Source organism: Meles meles, chromosome 12 (assembly GCF_922984935.1).
Source record: "Meles meles chromosome 12, mMelMel3.1 paternal haplotype, whole genome shotgun sequence".
Lineage (NCBI taxonomy): Eukaryota > Metazoa > Chordata > Mammalia > Carnivora > Mustelidae > Meles > Meles meles.
In genome coordinates this window covers 23,766,591-23,781,889 of record NC_060077.1, presented here as the reverse complement: position 1 = coordinate 23,781,889, position 15,299 = coordinate 23,766,591, and the positions used below count along the sequence as shown (strand labels likewise).

Sequence of the window (15,299 nt, the reverse complement as noted above, 5' to 3'; positions counted from 1 at the left end):
TGATGTGTCCACAACCCCACCCTCCCCAGGGCCTCAGCACCTCGGTGCCACAGGGGCACCTCTGGATCAAGTGGGGAAAAGAATGACAGGTTTGATGTGACCATCCGTGTTCATCTGGGATGGGAGATCCAGGAGCCTGCTGGCTGCCTCTTCACAGAGCCCAAGGGCCGCCTTCCCGAACAGCAGGCAAAAGCCAGGCAGAGCCGTCGCACTTACTCCTTTGCCAACTTCGGTCAGTGATGTGTGGGCCAAACACCCGAGACTGGGGGAGGTCAGAGAGAGTAGGGGTGCCGGCCTTCCTGGAGGAAGGACTTGTCCAGACCCAAGCCCACCCATCCACCCTGATACCCGGGGTGGGTCCTATTACTTGACCAAATAAGCCTGCATGGCTTTAAGATGAGTCAAAATTGAAATTGCCAGCCAGCACAGCCCTATATCATTTTATCAGGGTGATAGCTGAGCGGTGTCCAGATAAAGGCGGGCAGGCTGTTGGGGCTGAGGGGCAGCTATCCCCCTTTCATTTGGTTGCCTGGCCACAACCTGGGAGTCACATTTAGAACTTACCAGAAAGATGTCCCAGATTCTCAGGTCCCTGCCACAGCCTTGACTTTGAAGGACAGCATGTGGAGCCTGGAACACAGAAGGGAAGTGATTGTGCTCTGGGCGGAGGCCGCCTCTGCCTGGCAGCCCTGCTTTGTGGGCCGCGGGGAGCCCCGTCTGCTCCCACCGCAGGCCCGTTTCCTCTCGTTATTGTGCTGTCGGGGTGACAAATGTGTGTTTACTTTCCCAGGGCCTGAGCTGAGTGAGATGGGAGCCAGGGACCAGGGATGGGGTTGGCAGCTTGGTTGGAGGAGACTGCGACTTCAAGCTGGTCCACCTCCAGGTCCTCCTTCGTCCCTCCCACTTCACACATGTCCCACACGTCTGTTAGTTTCATGGGGGGACATGACCAGTGGGAGAAGCCCGCGCCTGGTACCGTCCTCCTCTGCCAGCATCCCGGCCGGTTGAGCAGGTGACTCTTGATTGCCAGGAGATGCCAGCATGGCTGGGAACCGCAGTGCAAAGGCTCAGGTTCTGATCTTGCTGCCTTCCTGCTGTGTGAACACTGCCAGCCTCTTTCCTCATTGCTAAAATGGGGACACACTTCCTACCTTGCAGTTTTCCCTTAACATGGGGATTAAAGGAGCTTATGTATAAATAATACACTATCAGGCTTCCTGATGCATAGAAGGCACTCATACATGGTGGCTTTCTACTGTTTTGAGTAAAGTGGGAAGGACAGTGCCACGCTGGAATTCTTCAGATACTGTGGGTGGGTAGACTGCCGATGGGGTGAAATTTGTATGCGGCGGGTGGTCCCCTCTAGAATGTGGCCTCACCTGCTCTGCTTCCGACCCCACCTCCTGCCTTTCCTATGAGATAAGGCCAAAGACAGGCCATGAGGCCTCTGTGGCCCGACCGATCACAGGCCTGCCGGCAGCCAGTCAAGCCCTTTCAGGGCTTTGGGCATACAGTAAGAAAGGGGTCAAAGCAGGACTGTCTGGGACCCTAGCTCATCATCCCAGCATGGTAGCGGCTGTGGATTTTGGGTCATGGAACTGCTCATTTTGGAAAAATGGTTTTCGTCCTTCACCTGAGCTCTGACATAGGTCTGATGAGCACAATACTATGGATTAATCTGTGGGTTCATTTAAACAGTGCAATCTCAGGTGAGGACTGGGCCAGCCTCGGCGCTGGGTGGGGAGCCTGGGTCTCGCTGCCGGGTGCTCTGCACTTAGCTCCCTCAGCCACATCAATAAACATTTCTAATCTTCACCTTCTAGGGGCTTCTGAGGGCAGACTGTATGAGGGCAACAGCCTGTGTTTCTTCAGTTTCAACACAGTGAGTGCATAAGGTCTCAGAGAGTTTGCCATGCCAAGGGCTCTCGGCCGCTTCCCGATGAACCCAGGAAGGAGGTTCTGGTTTCCATCCGAAGGGAGTAGCGTTATAGGAGGGACCACAGAGGCAAAGGTGTCCCTGTCAACCAGCACAGTGCAGGCCTTTGCGAACTTCCAGTCTGGCCCTGCACGTCAAAGCCGAGGGACACGCGCAGGCCAGGGGCTGGGGACCCAGGCGGGAGCAGGTGCCAGCGCTGACTTCAGGCCATGCCCGCCAGTGCGCCGCCGGCCGGTGCCTTCCTGCATCCCCCACACCTCGAGGGCTGCCAAGTGCCCAGTCTTGCCCTGCCCTGCCCTGGGGTCCCAGGCCTCCCCCTCTCTGACCCTTCCGTGTCCAGCGATCTCCTCGAGGAGGTGAGCTGCTTTGTCACTGAACGGCAATGGCTAAGAAGGGGCTTGTGTTCAGACTTCTGCTGGCGACTAAGGGCTTGAAGAACACTGGTCCCTCAGAGCCTGCAGAGGGGAAGTGGAGGCAGTCGTGTGTGTGTGTGTGTGCGTGTGTGTGTGTCTAGGGCCTTGTGTGCCAGAGCAGCAGCAGCTCCCCTTCCCGGGGCGGTCCAGCAGGGTGATCCCCGGGGATCTTTGGCCTTGTGGTTCTGGGCGGTTTGCCAGGGTGGTCTGGCGAGGAGGCTGCCGCAGCTGGTGCACGTGGAGTGAGACCTGGCATTAGAGCCTTCTCTCTTGCTACCCCTAGCCTTGTTCTGTTGTGTCTTTGATTCGAGATCTGCCAACCTCTGATTTTCTTTTTGCCAGTGCGCGGTGGTAGAAACCACACTTACATGAGTGCGGGGCAGGCGGCGCCAGTGAGGACAGACAAGAGTCTTCCCTTGTTTAGCCTCCTGGCCCCGGGGCAGGCCCACTTGACAGAGCGGCCTCCCTGAAGGGGCCCCCTGGCCTGTAACCCTCAGAATGCTTCCGAGTTACCAGTTACACTGACTGCTGATGGCTGGAGGGCCCACGCCCACGTAGGGGTGGGGGAGATGGGATCTGCACCTGCGCGTGGCTGAGCCTGTGACAGGTCACAGTTGCTACAGGGGATGGGAGAACGGGACGGCTTTGGACTGCATCCCAGATTCATGGTCTCAGGGTGGTGCCATGGCCTTGACGGTGCGCCCATCCGGCATCAGAGCCAAGATCCCAGAGAAATGTTCAGATCTCTGTTGCTACCGCTGGCTCAGTACACAAACTACGTCTGGATTTTTCCAAATTTATGGCTGTGTGTGTGACACAGTGTGCAGAGGGCCTTCCCTGGTGCCCAGAAATCAGTGGTAGAGCCTACACAGAGGACAACCAAGTGTTAAGTGTCCTAGAGGTACCATAAGGGGCCAGGGCCCTCCCTTGGGTCTCTGCCACCTCTAGCTAGCACCCCAGCCATGCACCCGCCCCTTCTAAAAGGAGACTGGTTGGTGAATTGGCAAGTGAGACTCCAGGGCCTGGTGGGAGTCCTCCAAGAGAATCCCCCACAAAGGCTGAGTTCCTGCAGGAAGAGAGGAGAGGTATCTCCATCCCGTGGAAAGCAGCCTCCTGTGACTGTGGGGCCAGTAAAGGAGAGCCTAAAGGACAGCCTAGGTGACAGTGGGTGGGCCATGGTGTGGCTGGTGTGGCTCCAGCATGGGCCTTTCCAGAATGGTGCATCCCGTGGGCTCAGCCACTTGCTGCTTCCCACTGGAGGGGCTGCTTCCCAGGCAGAGGACCTCAGCAAGGAGAGTTATTGGATGTGCAGGATGTGGCAGGACTGGGAGGCTGCCCCCCAGATCTGGTCACCCTGTGTTGGGGATGGCAGGGGGAAGCTCCTGAAGGACCCTCAGAAGTGCTTGCTCATGTGTCCCTTCAGGGGACCATGTAGAGAGGCATCAGCAGCACCTGATTCCCCCATCCCACCCCAGCCCCCCACCCCGGAGAGTCAGACCTAGGCAGTAGGGAGGGAGGAATGCTCCAGAGCCCGCCCTGCCCTGCAAATTCATGAGCCAAAGCCTGGCCTGTGGGGGAGGTGGGACGGGATGAGGGGGGCACTGCAGAGCAGACTGAGGTCCCCTTCTCCCCAGATTCCTGGAGGCACAGGGAAGAACAGTGACTGCAGAGAAATAAAGCTGACCCCACAAGGTCAGCCCCATCAGTCCACCGGAAACCATGCAGACCTGTACCGGCTCTGCATTTGTATCACGCATGTGTCTACACAGACGCATGGTTGCGGTTCTTTATAAACATCCAAACTGCCCCTGCCTCCGGTGCAGCCCGGAAGCAGGTGCAGAATGCCGCACACTCCTACGCAACGGGGCTCTGGCTATGCCTGCGTTCCGTACAGCTACGCATTTTTCCCTGGAGTGGCACATAGTTGGCGGGGAGCCTTGGGCTCTGGGGCCAGGCAGACCTGGATTTGGGACCTTTCATTAGTGGGTGACCTTGAGCCTTTTATTTTTTCATCTGGAAAATGGAGTAGTAATGGGAATTATGAGGATGATATCCATGTGGTGATGGATAAACAGTGTAGTAAGCAGTTTTTCTCTCCCCACCTGGTCTGAGGTTTCTATCCTTCCCTTTCGTTCTCTTTCCTTTCCTTTTCCTTTCTTTTCTTAGATTTATTTACTTACCCAAGAGCGAGAGAGTGTGTGCGAGCAGAGGGAGGAGCAGAGGGAGAGGCAAAGGAAGACTGCTCCGGCAGGTTCCCGCTCAGCAGGAGCCCAGTCAAGGGCTTGATCCCAGGACCCTGAGATCATGACCTGAGCTGAAATCAAGTTGGAGACTCAACCCACTGAGCCATCCAGGCACCCCTAGGTCTGAGGTTTCTGTGGCACCAAATGTCCTTTGGTGGGGGGCGGGGGTGTGTGTGCAGGAATCGGCTTGCTGCTCCAGAACCTGATGAGACAGTTCAATGCTTCCTCCCCAACGGCCTCTCTCAGGCCACCGAATACCAGAAAGACTTAGAATCAATGCAGAATGGTAACCCAACTAAATGTCTCTTATGGCCATAGCTCAGCTTCTGACTGGTGTCCTGCCAGCTCCGTCCTCGGCTCTTTGGTGGTGGCCCTGTGGCTCTGGGCCAGGACTCTGTCTTGCTCTCCTGCTGGTGCCAACAAGAAGGCTGAGCATTCTCCCCAACCCTGACCTGCATCCCCCCAACGGTGGTAATTCTGAGCAGGGGGTCTTCCTGCCAACAGCTGTTCCTTCCAGAGGTGGGTCCGTCCCCAGGCCTCATGCAGGAGCCCCTGTCCTGGCGTCCAGCTGATCAGTAGGCACACCAGCCAGCCCTCCTCAGGACCCCTGCTGCCCAGTGTGCCACCTCTAGGCATCTGCCAGCTTACCGCTCATGTGACACCCCAACCCCCTGCCCCCATCCCATCTGTGTTTCTCTGGGGGCAAATGAGGTGCAGGTGTGATGTTAGGAATGCTCTATCAGAAGTCACTTGAAGGTGACTACCTGGCCTCAGCCCTGACCCAGACTTACTGACTCAGTCTGCCTTCTATACAGAAGTGCTCCTCGGCCTTTGCCTGAGGCCCACACCCTGTACAGCTCCTGAAGGGCGCTGAGCCTGGCCTGCCGCCCTGCCCGGGGGCTCCTCCTGCATTCTGCTAACCCTAGGCCACCTCCGCACAGAGACCTGCCAGGTCAATCCTGTAACATTTCACTTCTGGTCTCCAACCCTTGGTCTATTCCCACTGCCACGACCTTTCCTGGAGATTCACTGTCCCCCTGACATGACATTTAATGCGATCCTAGGAGTGCACTTGCCAGGTCACTGATGCTCAGCAAATTTTCTGGCCCGAGTCTCCCACCTTGTCAGCGAAGATCTGGGCTTGGTTCCCGGCGGGCTGAGCCTCCATTGCTCACACTGCTGTCTTCACCACTCACCGGGCCTGCAGGCCGCTGGTCTTCACATCCCACCCTGGCTGGAGTGCAGTTCTGATCAATCACCTTCCCACTCGGGGTCCCAGGGGCCCCAAGGTAAAGTGGCAGAGCTTGGTGTTTGAGTTCCCATGGCCTGGCCCCGCCACCATTCCCACTTCCCACTGTATTCTCGCTTATGCCTGTCCTCACCTGAAGGGACCCTGGACCTGCCCTTTCCCTCCTCAGCTGCTCCATGCTTGGGCATGGGACACAGCCAGGGAGGGCTTTCCTCTGGAGTCCTTCTCCAGAAGATCCTTTCACAAATCCATCTTGGATTGCCCTCACTGGGAATACTTTCCTCCTTCTCTGAAATTCTGGGGCACTCTTACCTGTCAAGAAGGCAGCCACGGCCTTTCGCCTTGCATCTTAATTACATGGGTCTGTGCCCTGTCCTGTCCCAGGCTGTGGGACAGGCTGTGGGATCCTCTGAGGCCGGATCATATCTGATGTCTCTTTGTGTCCCCCAGGGCACCTTGCCACCTGCCTTGTGTTGAGTGGGTACAGGTACTTGTTTGTTCATTAGGGGAGGGAGAGAGGGAGGAAGGAAGGCCGGCGGGCCGGGACTGAGACAGACATTAATAGCGATGGCAGTGATGATGATGATGATAGTGGTGAACGTCTGTTGATTATTTACTGAGAACCCCGCACTGTGCTAAGTGCTTTCCCCGCATTATCTCAGCCGATCCCTACAACAGCCGTGAGGGGAACAATCGCAACCCTTTCTTAAGGATGAGGGCCTGAGATTCATTGCCCAGGGTCACACAGCTCGTCAGTGACAGAGCCAGCTTTACGGTCCAGGTCTGTCAGTCTCCAAAGACAGTGCTCTGACCCCCAGATTCCTACCTATCTAACACCCCTGCCAAATGATCACAGCCTTTGCTTGAATTCCTCCATGACGGGGAGCTCACTGCCTCCTGAGGTGGTGTTTTCTGTCTCTGGACAACACTAATACAGCTCTGGAGGTTCTTTATGAGCCAGTAGGTGAGACACCACAGGTTTGTTGGGTGCAAGGGAGGCGGACGTGTTTGACTCACAAATAGTGTACAGGGGCAAGGCCCTCTGGAAGGGGGTTTTCCTGTGTTATGGGACACGCATTAGCTAGACAGACCACCAGAGGATCTTTGTTTCTTCTCTCCATCCCTGAGTCCATGATAAGCCTGTCCCCCAAGGACTGCCTGGCTGGGGGCATCTGTCCCAGCTCCTGAGCGTAGTCAGGAGGTGACGCCTGTACAAGGCTGGCCTGCGCATCAGGTTTTCCCAAGGCAGAATCTGCAGGGTTGGTCGTGGGGGCCTCATGCACATTAAAACAGAGAGCAGAGCCCCGACTGAGCAGAGGCGGCCACTCCTCTGGTGAAGGTTTGTGCCACAGCCCTTCACCTTGGCCACGACCTGCCAACACACTGAACATTCTAGGAGAGTCCAAGAGCAAGAGGCCAGAAACCACGTACAGCCCCCGGCTGGTCCTTGAACTAAAGAGAAGCCAGCATTGCTGGAAAAGCAGGGGTCCCTGCCTGAGCCCACCCAGCCTCAGCTCTCCTCCTGTGGAGGGAGCCAGACCCGGCGAGCCGGGCACTTGGTAATTAAGGAGACAAGCAGGCAGCAAGCGCTGGCAGCTTCCTGAAGAAGTACTTAAAATGCCTTTGACAGTCCTCCTCTCCCAGAGGAGACAGCCCTTCGTGCGAGATGTTCAGCAGAGAGTCACTGAACGCTATCAGAGACCTTTTTAAATTGAATTGAGGCATCTCTGGCTACTTGAATATAATAGATTTGCCAATTAATTTTTCCACTGGTGCCTTAAACCCTGGGTACTTGTTCAAATTTCAGGCCAGCTACAATCCCTCAGAAGACTCAGTTCAGAGTTCGGAGCCCTGAAGGGGAATCTGAAGCATCCTGGCAGGACTGGGGGCAGAGAGGAAGGAAGCAAAGGGCTCAGCTCACTGTCTGGTGGGCATGCGCCCAAGAGCAGGGTTCGCTGTGAGGGGGAAGACCCCGCTGACCAAGGGGGAGGGGCTAGAGGGGCTCCTGGGGCTCAACAGGAGCAGAGGCAGCACTCCCTCTGGCCCAGGACAGGCAGCCTGGCTCACCCCTGTGGCTGTGAGCCTAGATGGTAAGTTGCCCAATCCAGCCATTAGAAAGTGAAACTGTCTGATAAAGACATCCTGAGAAGGTGAGGAGCCGAGTCAGAAATACGGCTGAGAAAAGGCAGCCCCATTTGGAGCAAGCTCCCTACTACGGGCAGCAGCCTCCTTGCTCTTCCCTGTCCCCCAGCACGGCCCTGACCAGGAGCTTAGGTCCTGCTCACAGAGGGCCCCTGGAGACTGGCGGTCCGTGTGGTATCTGTCATCCTGGGAGGGGAGCATGCACTCCAGATGAGGGTTCGGGGCCTGAGAAAAACAACACTAGGCCTTGGGCTCCCGGAAGAACCCAGCCCTGACCTCATGGCCTGAGGCAGGAAGCTTATCTCTGTGCTTCCCTGTAACAGCGGAGGGTCTGGGACTGCGAGGGGAGACCCACCTTGTGTTAAAGATTCCCATGACCTGCGCATGTCACAGCCTCAGTCTAGCCCACCCTGGGAGATGTCCCATATGGGGACTTCCCTCCCCCTCCTCCCTCCTTTCTGGTGGTTCTGAAGATGTCATATCTTGGTGTGCCCTGCCATAAGTCCTCCTGGCTCAGCTTCCTCCAGAGCCCCATGTCCAGAGAGACAGGAAGGCCCCGAGTGCCTGATGGAGAACTGAGAGCAGAGGGGTAGGACCCGGGAGAGAGGAGGGAAAAAGAGAACCCACTCCAAGGCTGTCTCAACCCTCCTGCCTGCCTTCAAGCTTTAAGGCCATGTGTGCGTACACACTTGGGACTGTCTCAGGCCTTCCTCCGTCCTCAGGATAGTATAAGCTCCAGGAGGACAAGAAGCAAGTCTCCCCCTTCACTAATGCCTCTCTGCGGTCACCCCAGGTGGGCTTCTGGGGTGGGAGCGGTCACTCAGTAAGCTGGACAGCTATTTTCACGGGCACCCTGAGGAGCAGAGCCCCAGCAAAGCCAGTTCCTCCCTCCATCAGATTTGCCCCTTTGCATTTTCATGCTGTGGCACCTTTCCTCTCTTCTCCCCAGTGCTCTGTCAGGGGCTCCTGCCTCCTCCCCAGATCGGGGAGTCCTGTTCACAGTCTACCAGGATACGCCCTGTGAAGGGCTGCTCATTTCTGAGTCCCGGTGTGAGTAGCGGAAAGCCAAAGCCAGCCCATCCCTGTGAAGCTCTGGTGCTTTGGCCAGTGCTTTGGCCGCACTAAGCTCTGGGTTGCTGGCTTTTCTCTCCACGCAGCAGAGGCAGGAGGGTCAGGATCTCACGGCCTAGTGGCTCTGGCCATCCCTGGAGTGGTCAGGTTTGAGCGGGGCCCCTTTGTAGTCTCTCCCAAGGGAGGGTCAGGCCCCTGCTCCCTTGTTTTCACCTGCTAGTCTGCTCTCCATCTTTGAACGTGAAAGCATGAGAACCCAGCGTGTGTGGCGGGGTGGGTGCTTAGCATGTGCAGCTGTGTGCCCAGTGACCTAACTGCCCCCTCCAACGGAGCCCTGATGGGAGGGGCGACTGGTCTGGTGCCTGCAGTTTGGGTGGGGCCTAGTGGTGTCCCCCTCCGCCTCCCCCTGGGGCCCGGCTGGTTCACTGGGCAGGAACACACGCCCAGCCCGGGCAGCCACCGCTGGGTCTTCTGCAGGCCCGTCCCAGTTAGAACTCGCCCTTTTTGGGGAATAGATTTCTTCATCCCTGGAAGGAAATTCATGAGCAGCCCGGGCGCCCAGGCCGCCTGGTGTTTGTCGTCATTGCGGAGACATCAACAACGCCCCAATGCCTCTGCCCTCCTCGGTAGCGCTTCACACATCATCTCTGGCCCTGCATTCTGTTCCTGCAGAGGCCAAGCAGCTTCCGCCCTGCCTGCCGGTCTCCCTCCTCCCCGGCTCCGGGCTTGCTCCCTCTCCTTCCCTCCCTACCACCCAGACAGCCGTGCAGGAGAGAAAACGAATATTTCTCCAGGAGTAAATTAATAAAAATCATCTGAGGAATGAGCTAATAAAGACGGTGTGGTGTGAGAAAATCTCTCTGCCGAGAGCTAGGCTGTCAATTAGCCCCGCGGGGTCCCTAGCAATAAATGGACGGGCCTTGAGCAAAGGGGGCCAGTGCCACCTACTGGCGCTGTGCGGTGGTGCAGCTGTGAATCCCGACAACCCGGTCGCTCCCAAGCGGAGCAGCTCCCAGGAGGGGCTGGCTACAGTCAGCTCCACCTGTAGGGACCCAGCAGCGGGGAAGGTGGGGGTCGGAGGCAAGTGCAGGTGGGCAGGTCCTTCAGTGAGTCCTGAAGGCGGGGAGGGCGCACGAAAAACCCCTCCCATACCAGGTGGGAGGTCTGCCTGGCTCATACCCTCCTCTTTGGCCTGTACAGGTCTCTTACTCTTTTGGAGCCTTTGTTCGTTATCTGTAAAGGAGGAACAACCGCGACTAGAGGGCCCTGAGGGGGTGTGGATGCGGCACACCTGGCAGGGGTCTAGATGCGCCCCTCCTGTGGCTCACCCTCCTGCCACATGGCAAGTGTCTGCAGCTGTGTCTGTGCTCCCGTTCTGGAAGTGGAAGGCACCGTTCTCTGTCTTCCAGTCAGATTTCTGAGGCAGAGAGAAGGCAGCCAGGCTGAAAGGTCCCGCAGAAGGCACCACGGTGCAGTCAGCAAGCTCCCCCCATGAAGGATCTTTGGCCCACCCCGCGGCCGTTCTTTCACAACATGGTGGCTGCACTAGGAAGGAGGCAGGTGTGCCTGCGAGGACAGCCCGGGGCTCCTCATCCCACACACCAGTTCACACCCACCACCCACTGCCAGCTGGGGCTCAGAGCCCCGGGGGACCTGCTGCCATTTGGCCATGACTCTGATCCTCTCCACTGTGGCTGTGTCCACGGTGCCCCCTGTCCAGGGCAGGTGACGGCACTTCAAAGCTGCAGGCACACAGGGCGCTTGCGGGGAGGACTGCCGAGCTTTCAGCTCTGGGGGCTGGGGCCATGGGTCAAAAGAGCCTCAACGGTTTCCTAGCAGTAAGTAGATTTTTAATTCATTAAAACTAGAAGAGACCAGGCACCTGGGGGGCTCAGTCAGTTAAGCGTCTGCCTTGGCTCAGGTCATGATCTCGGGGTCTGGGATGGAGCCCCAGGGAGAGAGCTGTGTGGATTAACTGTGACTTCAAATGATGGTTTCGGGTTGTTTGGTTTTTGTTTAAACATGAATGGAGTATTTGGGGGGCTTTTGTTTTTCACTTGAAAATGGCATCTCTAGGGATAGGGCCCACCCCTGAACAGAAGCAGATCAGAGACTTGATCTCTGGGGCTTCCTGGCTGATCAGTGTAAGCCGCCACATTCTGGGTCCAGGTGTGCCCACCCAGGCAGGGATCAGGGCCTGGGAGCTGTTGCTCTGGAAATGGTTCATCCATGACCCACCAGCACTCTCGAGCGACTAGGGTGAGAGTGTGAGAGATCACACTCACATGGCATCCAGGGGTGGAAATTAGCAGGGATCAATGATGTGAGCATGGGCTTGACAGCTGGGAGAGAACATGACCAAGTTGCAACAGGCAGGGGGCTTCAGCTGAGGCTCGAACAAGGGGCCTAGTCCTGGCAGGTTTGTGTGACCTGGGGTGCCCAGGTCCTGGTTCTTGAAGAGTCTGCACTGCCTGGAAACAGATGCCCAGAGAGGGTGTCCCAGGAAACCTGCTCAGAGCAAACAGATGCCTCGATTGACTGTGTATTTACCAGCCCTGGTCAAAGGCATCTGACGGGTTCTCAATCAGACTGGCCAGGAGTGAGGGTGGGGTGTCACATGGCCTGATCACAGCTGCTCTGCAAAGTCCAGCCCTGGAGACTAGTGGGAATATTCTCAGGGAAGGGTCATTCTCTGATGACTTTTCTCTGATCTTGCCAGGGGAGGAATTAGCCTAGGGCAGGAGCTTCCTGTTCAGGCAAGCCTGATGTTTAAGGTGGTACCTGGCCTCCCCACAGCACAATCCTAGAGCCCCAGGCCCACCTGGCGTGCTTGTCCCCCACACTCATCACCCCAGGTGCTCCAGTCTCTGTCCCCCAACATCTGTGCCTTTCCCCACATTGTTCCATCAGCTGGGAATGGCCTCCACCTTGCCCATGGGCAGGCTAACTCCAGATGTTGGTGCCCACATCAAAGCCCCTCTCCCAGAAAGCCCTCTGTTGGCTCTGCCTGACCAGCAGTTGGTCAGCGCCTTGTGACTTTGGTGTCCCCAGACCTCTACTGGAGCTGCCCACTCTCCTCGAAGCCTGGTATAAGGACCCCACAGGCCTGCCCCATCATGACAGGGCCACATATGGAATAGGTTAGTGTTGTTGGGCCCTTTAGATGCCTCTGGAACTTCATGGATTTCAATCAAAAGACACCATGGCCATCTGTGCTTGTGCTCTGGAATCCTGCCGGTGTCCCCCTCCCTCCTGCCAGGCCTTTGTCTCACTCAATGACCCATCAGCTGAGACTCCCAACAACTTCCAGTGCTGGATGCTTTCTCCAATCCTGATGCTTCATGCCTATGGATAGCATCTCTCCTTTGTGCAGGTGCAGAAAGCAAAGTCTGGAGCCCCAGGCTGGGATTTGCACCTAGCAGGTCTGCCCCCAGATACCTCCCCAGCTCCCTAGGTCCCTCCAGACATGTTCCTTCCCAGGCACTGCCTTGGCTACTTCCAGAAACCATGTTTGGGCATCACCCCTTGCCAGCATTATGCCCTGCTCAGGCCTCCAGGGAGTACCCGCCAGTCATGGTGAGCACCTGTGGCCACAGCATTGTCTGGGGACGTGGCACTCCCCCTGGACACCTGCAGCTGGATTAATCAGACTCAGGTGCCCCCCGGGGGTTACAAGCCTGCCATCTGGGCAGACACCTGTCTAGCGGGTGGAAAGGGAGGCGCGTGGGGAGGGGGCACAGAGTGGTCCTGTCGCTGCCTCATCCTGCTGACAGTGCGGGCTCTGCGGGCTGTGAGCTCTGTCTGCAGAAGATGAGGGTGCACACAGGCCCGTGACAGACACTGCGTGTTCCGCCAGAGCATCTCCTCTGGAGAGCAATTTGGTTCTCTCCTTCAGGGGACCGTTGCTCTTTGCGGCGTGTTCTGTGGAATTAAGTGCGCCTCTCAGTGTCACTGCAGGGCGATCTCTGCTTCACTGACGCCAATGGCAAAGACGCGCCACAGCCCCAGTCGCTTGTAATGACATGTTTCCTGAGTGGGCGAGACAGAAGCACAGACGAGAGCAGGCTCCCAGGCCTTCAAGTCCTCTGCTCTTCTCTTGCGGGGGCGGTGGCTGCTGAGGGCGCTCCTGGCTTGGCTCCGCATGGCCCTGGAATTGAGGTCAAGGGGGACATTGTTGAGAATGCTGAAAGAGTGGAAAGCCGGGGCCAAAACCATACCTTGAAAACACAAATGGTCATGGCCCAGGAGGGAAAGCTGCCTTCTGGTCTTTTCTCAGGAAACACTCAAGCTGCCACCACCAGTGACCCCGAGTATTTACCAAAACTTGGAGGTGTATCTCATAGAATATCCATTTTCTTCTCCTTAAGGGTCCTTGAGGACGTAAACTCCAAAAATGTACATTGTGTCTAAATCAAGGTTAAGATACCACTGACTGTCCAGCAATGATGCAGAGAATGTCCCCCGAGGCTGTGCTGAGGCGGCAGGACGGGTGGGGGGCAGCCTGGTCTCTTCAGTAGAAACCTGCATGTCTCCCGCCGGCTGTCTCTTGTGCTCGCCTGTGCCGTGTGACCTCTGGAGGCCCCCAGGGCTGACAGCAGGGCCTGGCAGGTAACCCGTGGTCCAGGAAACCTTTTTTTTTTTTTTTTACTTTTTCTCTTTCTCTTTCTTTTTTTTTTTAAAGGATTTTATTTACTTATTTATTTTAGCGAGAGCAAGCAGGGGGAGGGGGAGAGGGAGAATCCCAAGCAAATTCGTCGTGAACAGGGAGCCAGATGTGGGTCTTGATCCCACCACCCTGCGACTATGACCTGAGCTGAAACCAAGAGTGGGACATGCAACCAACTGAGCCGCCCAGGCACCCCAGGAACCACTTTCTAAGGGAATGAATGGTCTTGTCCTGTTTCGGGAGTGTGAAACTCGGAGCTCTTGGGATCGAGATATCATCTGCACTGATAAAACTGCCTGGCAACCCCCGCACAGAAGCCAAAAGCAAAGCCCAAGTCTGCAGGTACCCTCGAGTGGACCCACCATGCGGGAGCTGCAGGGCCGGGGCCTGTAAGGCCTGGTGCTTGCCGGGGCCCAGTCAGTTGCCCGGCCGCTGACCCGAGCCCTGGGCTGGGGCCGGCATACCCCTGGTCTTGTCCACGGCTCCTGCCGAGAGAGCAGTTGGCCTGGGAGCACTGTCCTCCCCGTCCACTCGATGGCTGCCGCTGATTCTAATGGTCCTCACGTTTGCCTGCACACAATCGCTTCACACAAGGATGTAATTAAATCCTTTGAACAGCACTTTGGGACATCTGATTATGCAGAAAAACTCCATAGAAATGTAAGCTGTTGTGTGCAGCTGGTTTACCCTGCGGTTTCTGTCAGTGCTCACTGTTCTGTGAAAATTACCTGAAAGGAAGGTGAAGAAGGCGAAGCCGGGAGGGAGGCCGGGCTGGGCCCTGCTGTGCAGCCTCTGACCTGCCTTTTCCAGGACCCGGAGCGCTCCGGAGTGAGCAGCCGCCGGCCCCGCGTGGGTCCTGCTGACTCCCCCGGCCCTTCTCTCCCCAGGAGCTGCCAGAGCATGACGAGCTTGGTCAGCAACACCATGTCGCCGATCAAGGACGGGACCTCCTCTCTCCCCAGGAGGCAGAGCTCGTTCGCCAGGCCCCCGCTCCGTGCTCTGTACGACCTGCTCATAGCGCCCATGGAAGGGGTAAGTGTCCCCCCGCCCTGGGGCCCAGAGGCTTCGAGGCGTCAGTATGCATCGTTTCCCACTCAGTGCCCACATGTGCCCCTTAGCTATAAAACGGGCTCCTGAGACAACCAGGGACACACATATCTCTCCAGCTTTTCAGTCAGAGTCTGGAAGCGCATTCTTGGCTGGCTGCTTGTAAGTGGGAGACGCCCCAGGTTCAGGCTGCCGGGTTAAAGCCTAGCGCTGCTCCTTTCCAGCCAGGCAAATCTGGCCTTCGCTGCATCAGGGACCCCATGAGGTGATGACCTCCTATCTTCTCATCAGACTTTGGGGCCAAGGGAGGCTCAGGGCTGGGCCCATCTCCACAGTTGTCAGGAGGAACCACGCCATCCTTGCGAGCCCCGAGCAGATGGCAAGAGGGGTATGCCACAGCCCTACCTCATCCTGCTGGGAAGGCCTCCCCATCTCTACCTCTCATTCGAGGCTCTCAGCAGGGCTTTGCTTTCTGCTGAGAACAGATCCCTTGGCCTGTGCCACTGTCAGGAGCCACGGACTCCATTGCAGA

The 15,299-nt window shown here is 57.1% G+C and overlaps 1 protein-coding gene across 3 annotated transcripts in view; it reads left to right on the top strand.

Moving 5' to 3' along the window:
• TTC28 (tetratricopeptide repeat domain 28) overlaps positions 1 to 15,299 on the top strand; it is a 647,342-nt gene that overhangs the window by 605,412 nt on the left and 26,631 nt on the right. For all 3 annotated transcript variants that reach the window (XM_046024508.1, XM_046024507.1, XM_046024509.1), the window contains one exon: positions 14,608 to 14,752. In XM_046024508.1, coding sequence (XP_045880464.1) covers positions 14,608 to 14,752 — 145 coding nt within the window. The remainder of the gene's footprint in view (positions 1 to 14,607; positions 14,753 to 15,299) is intronic.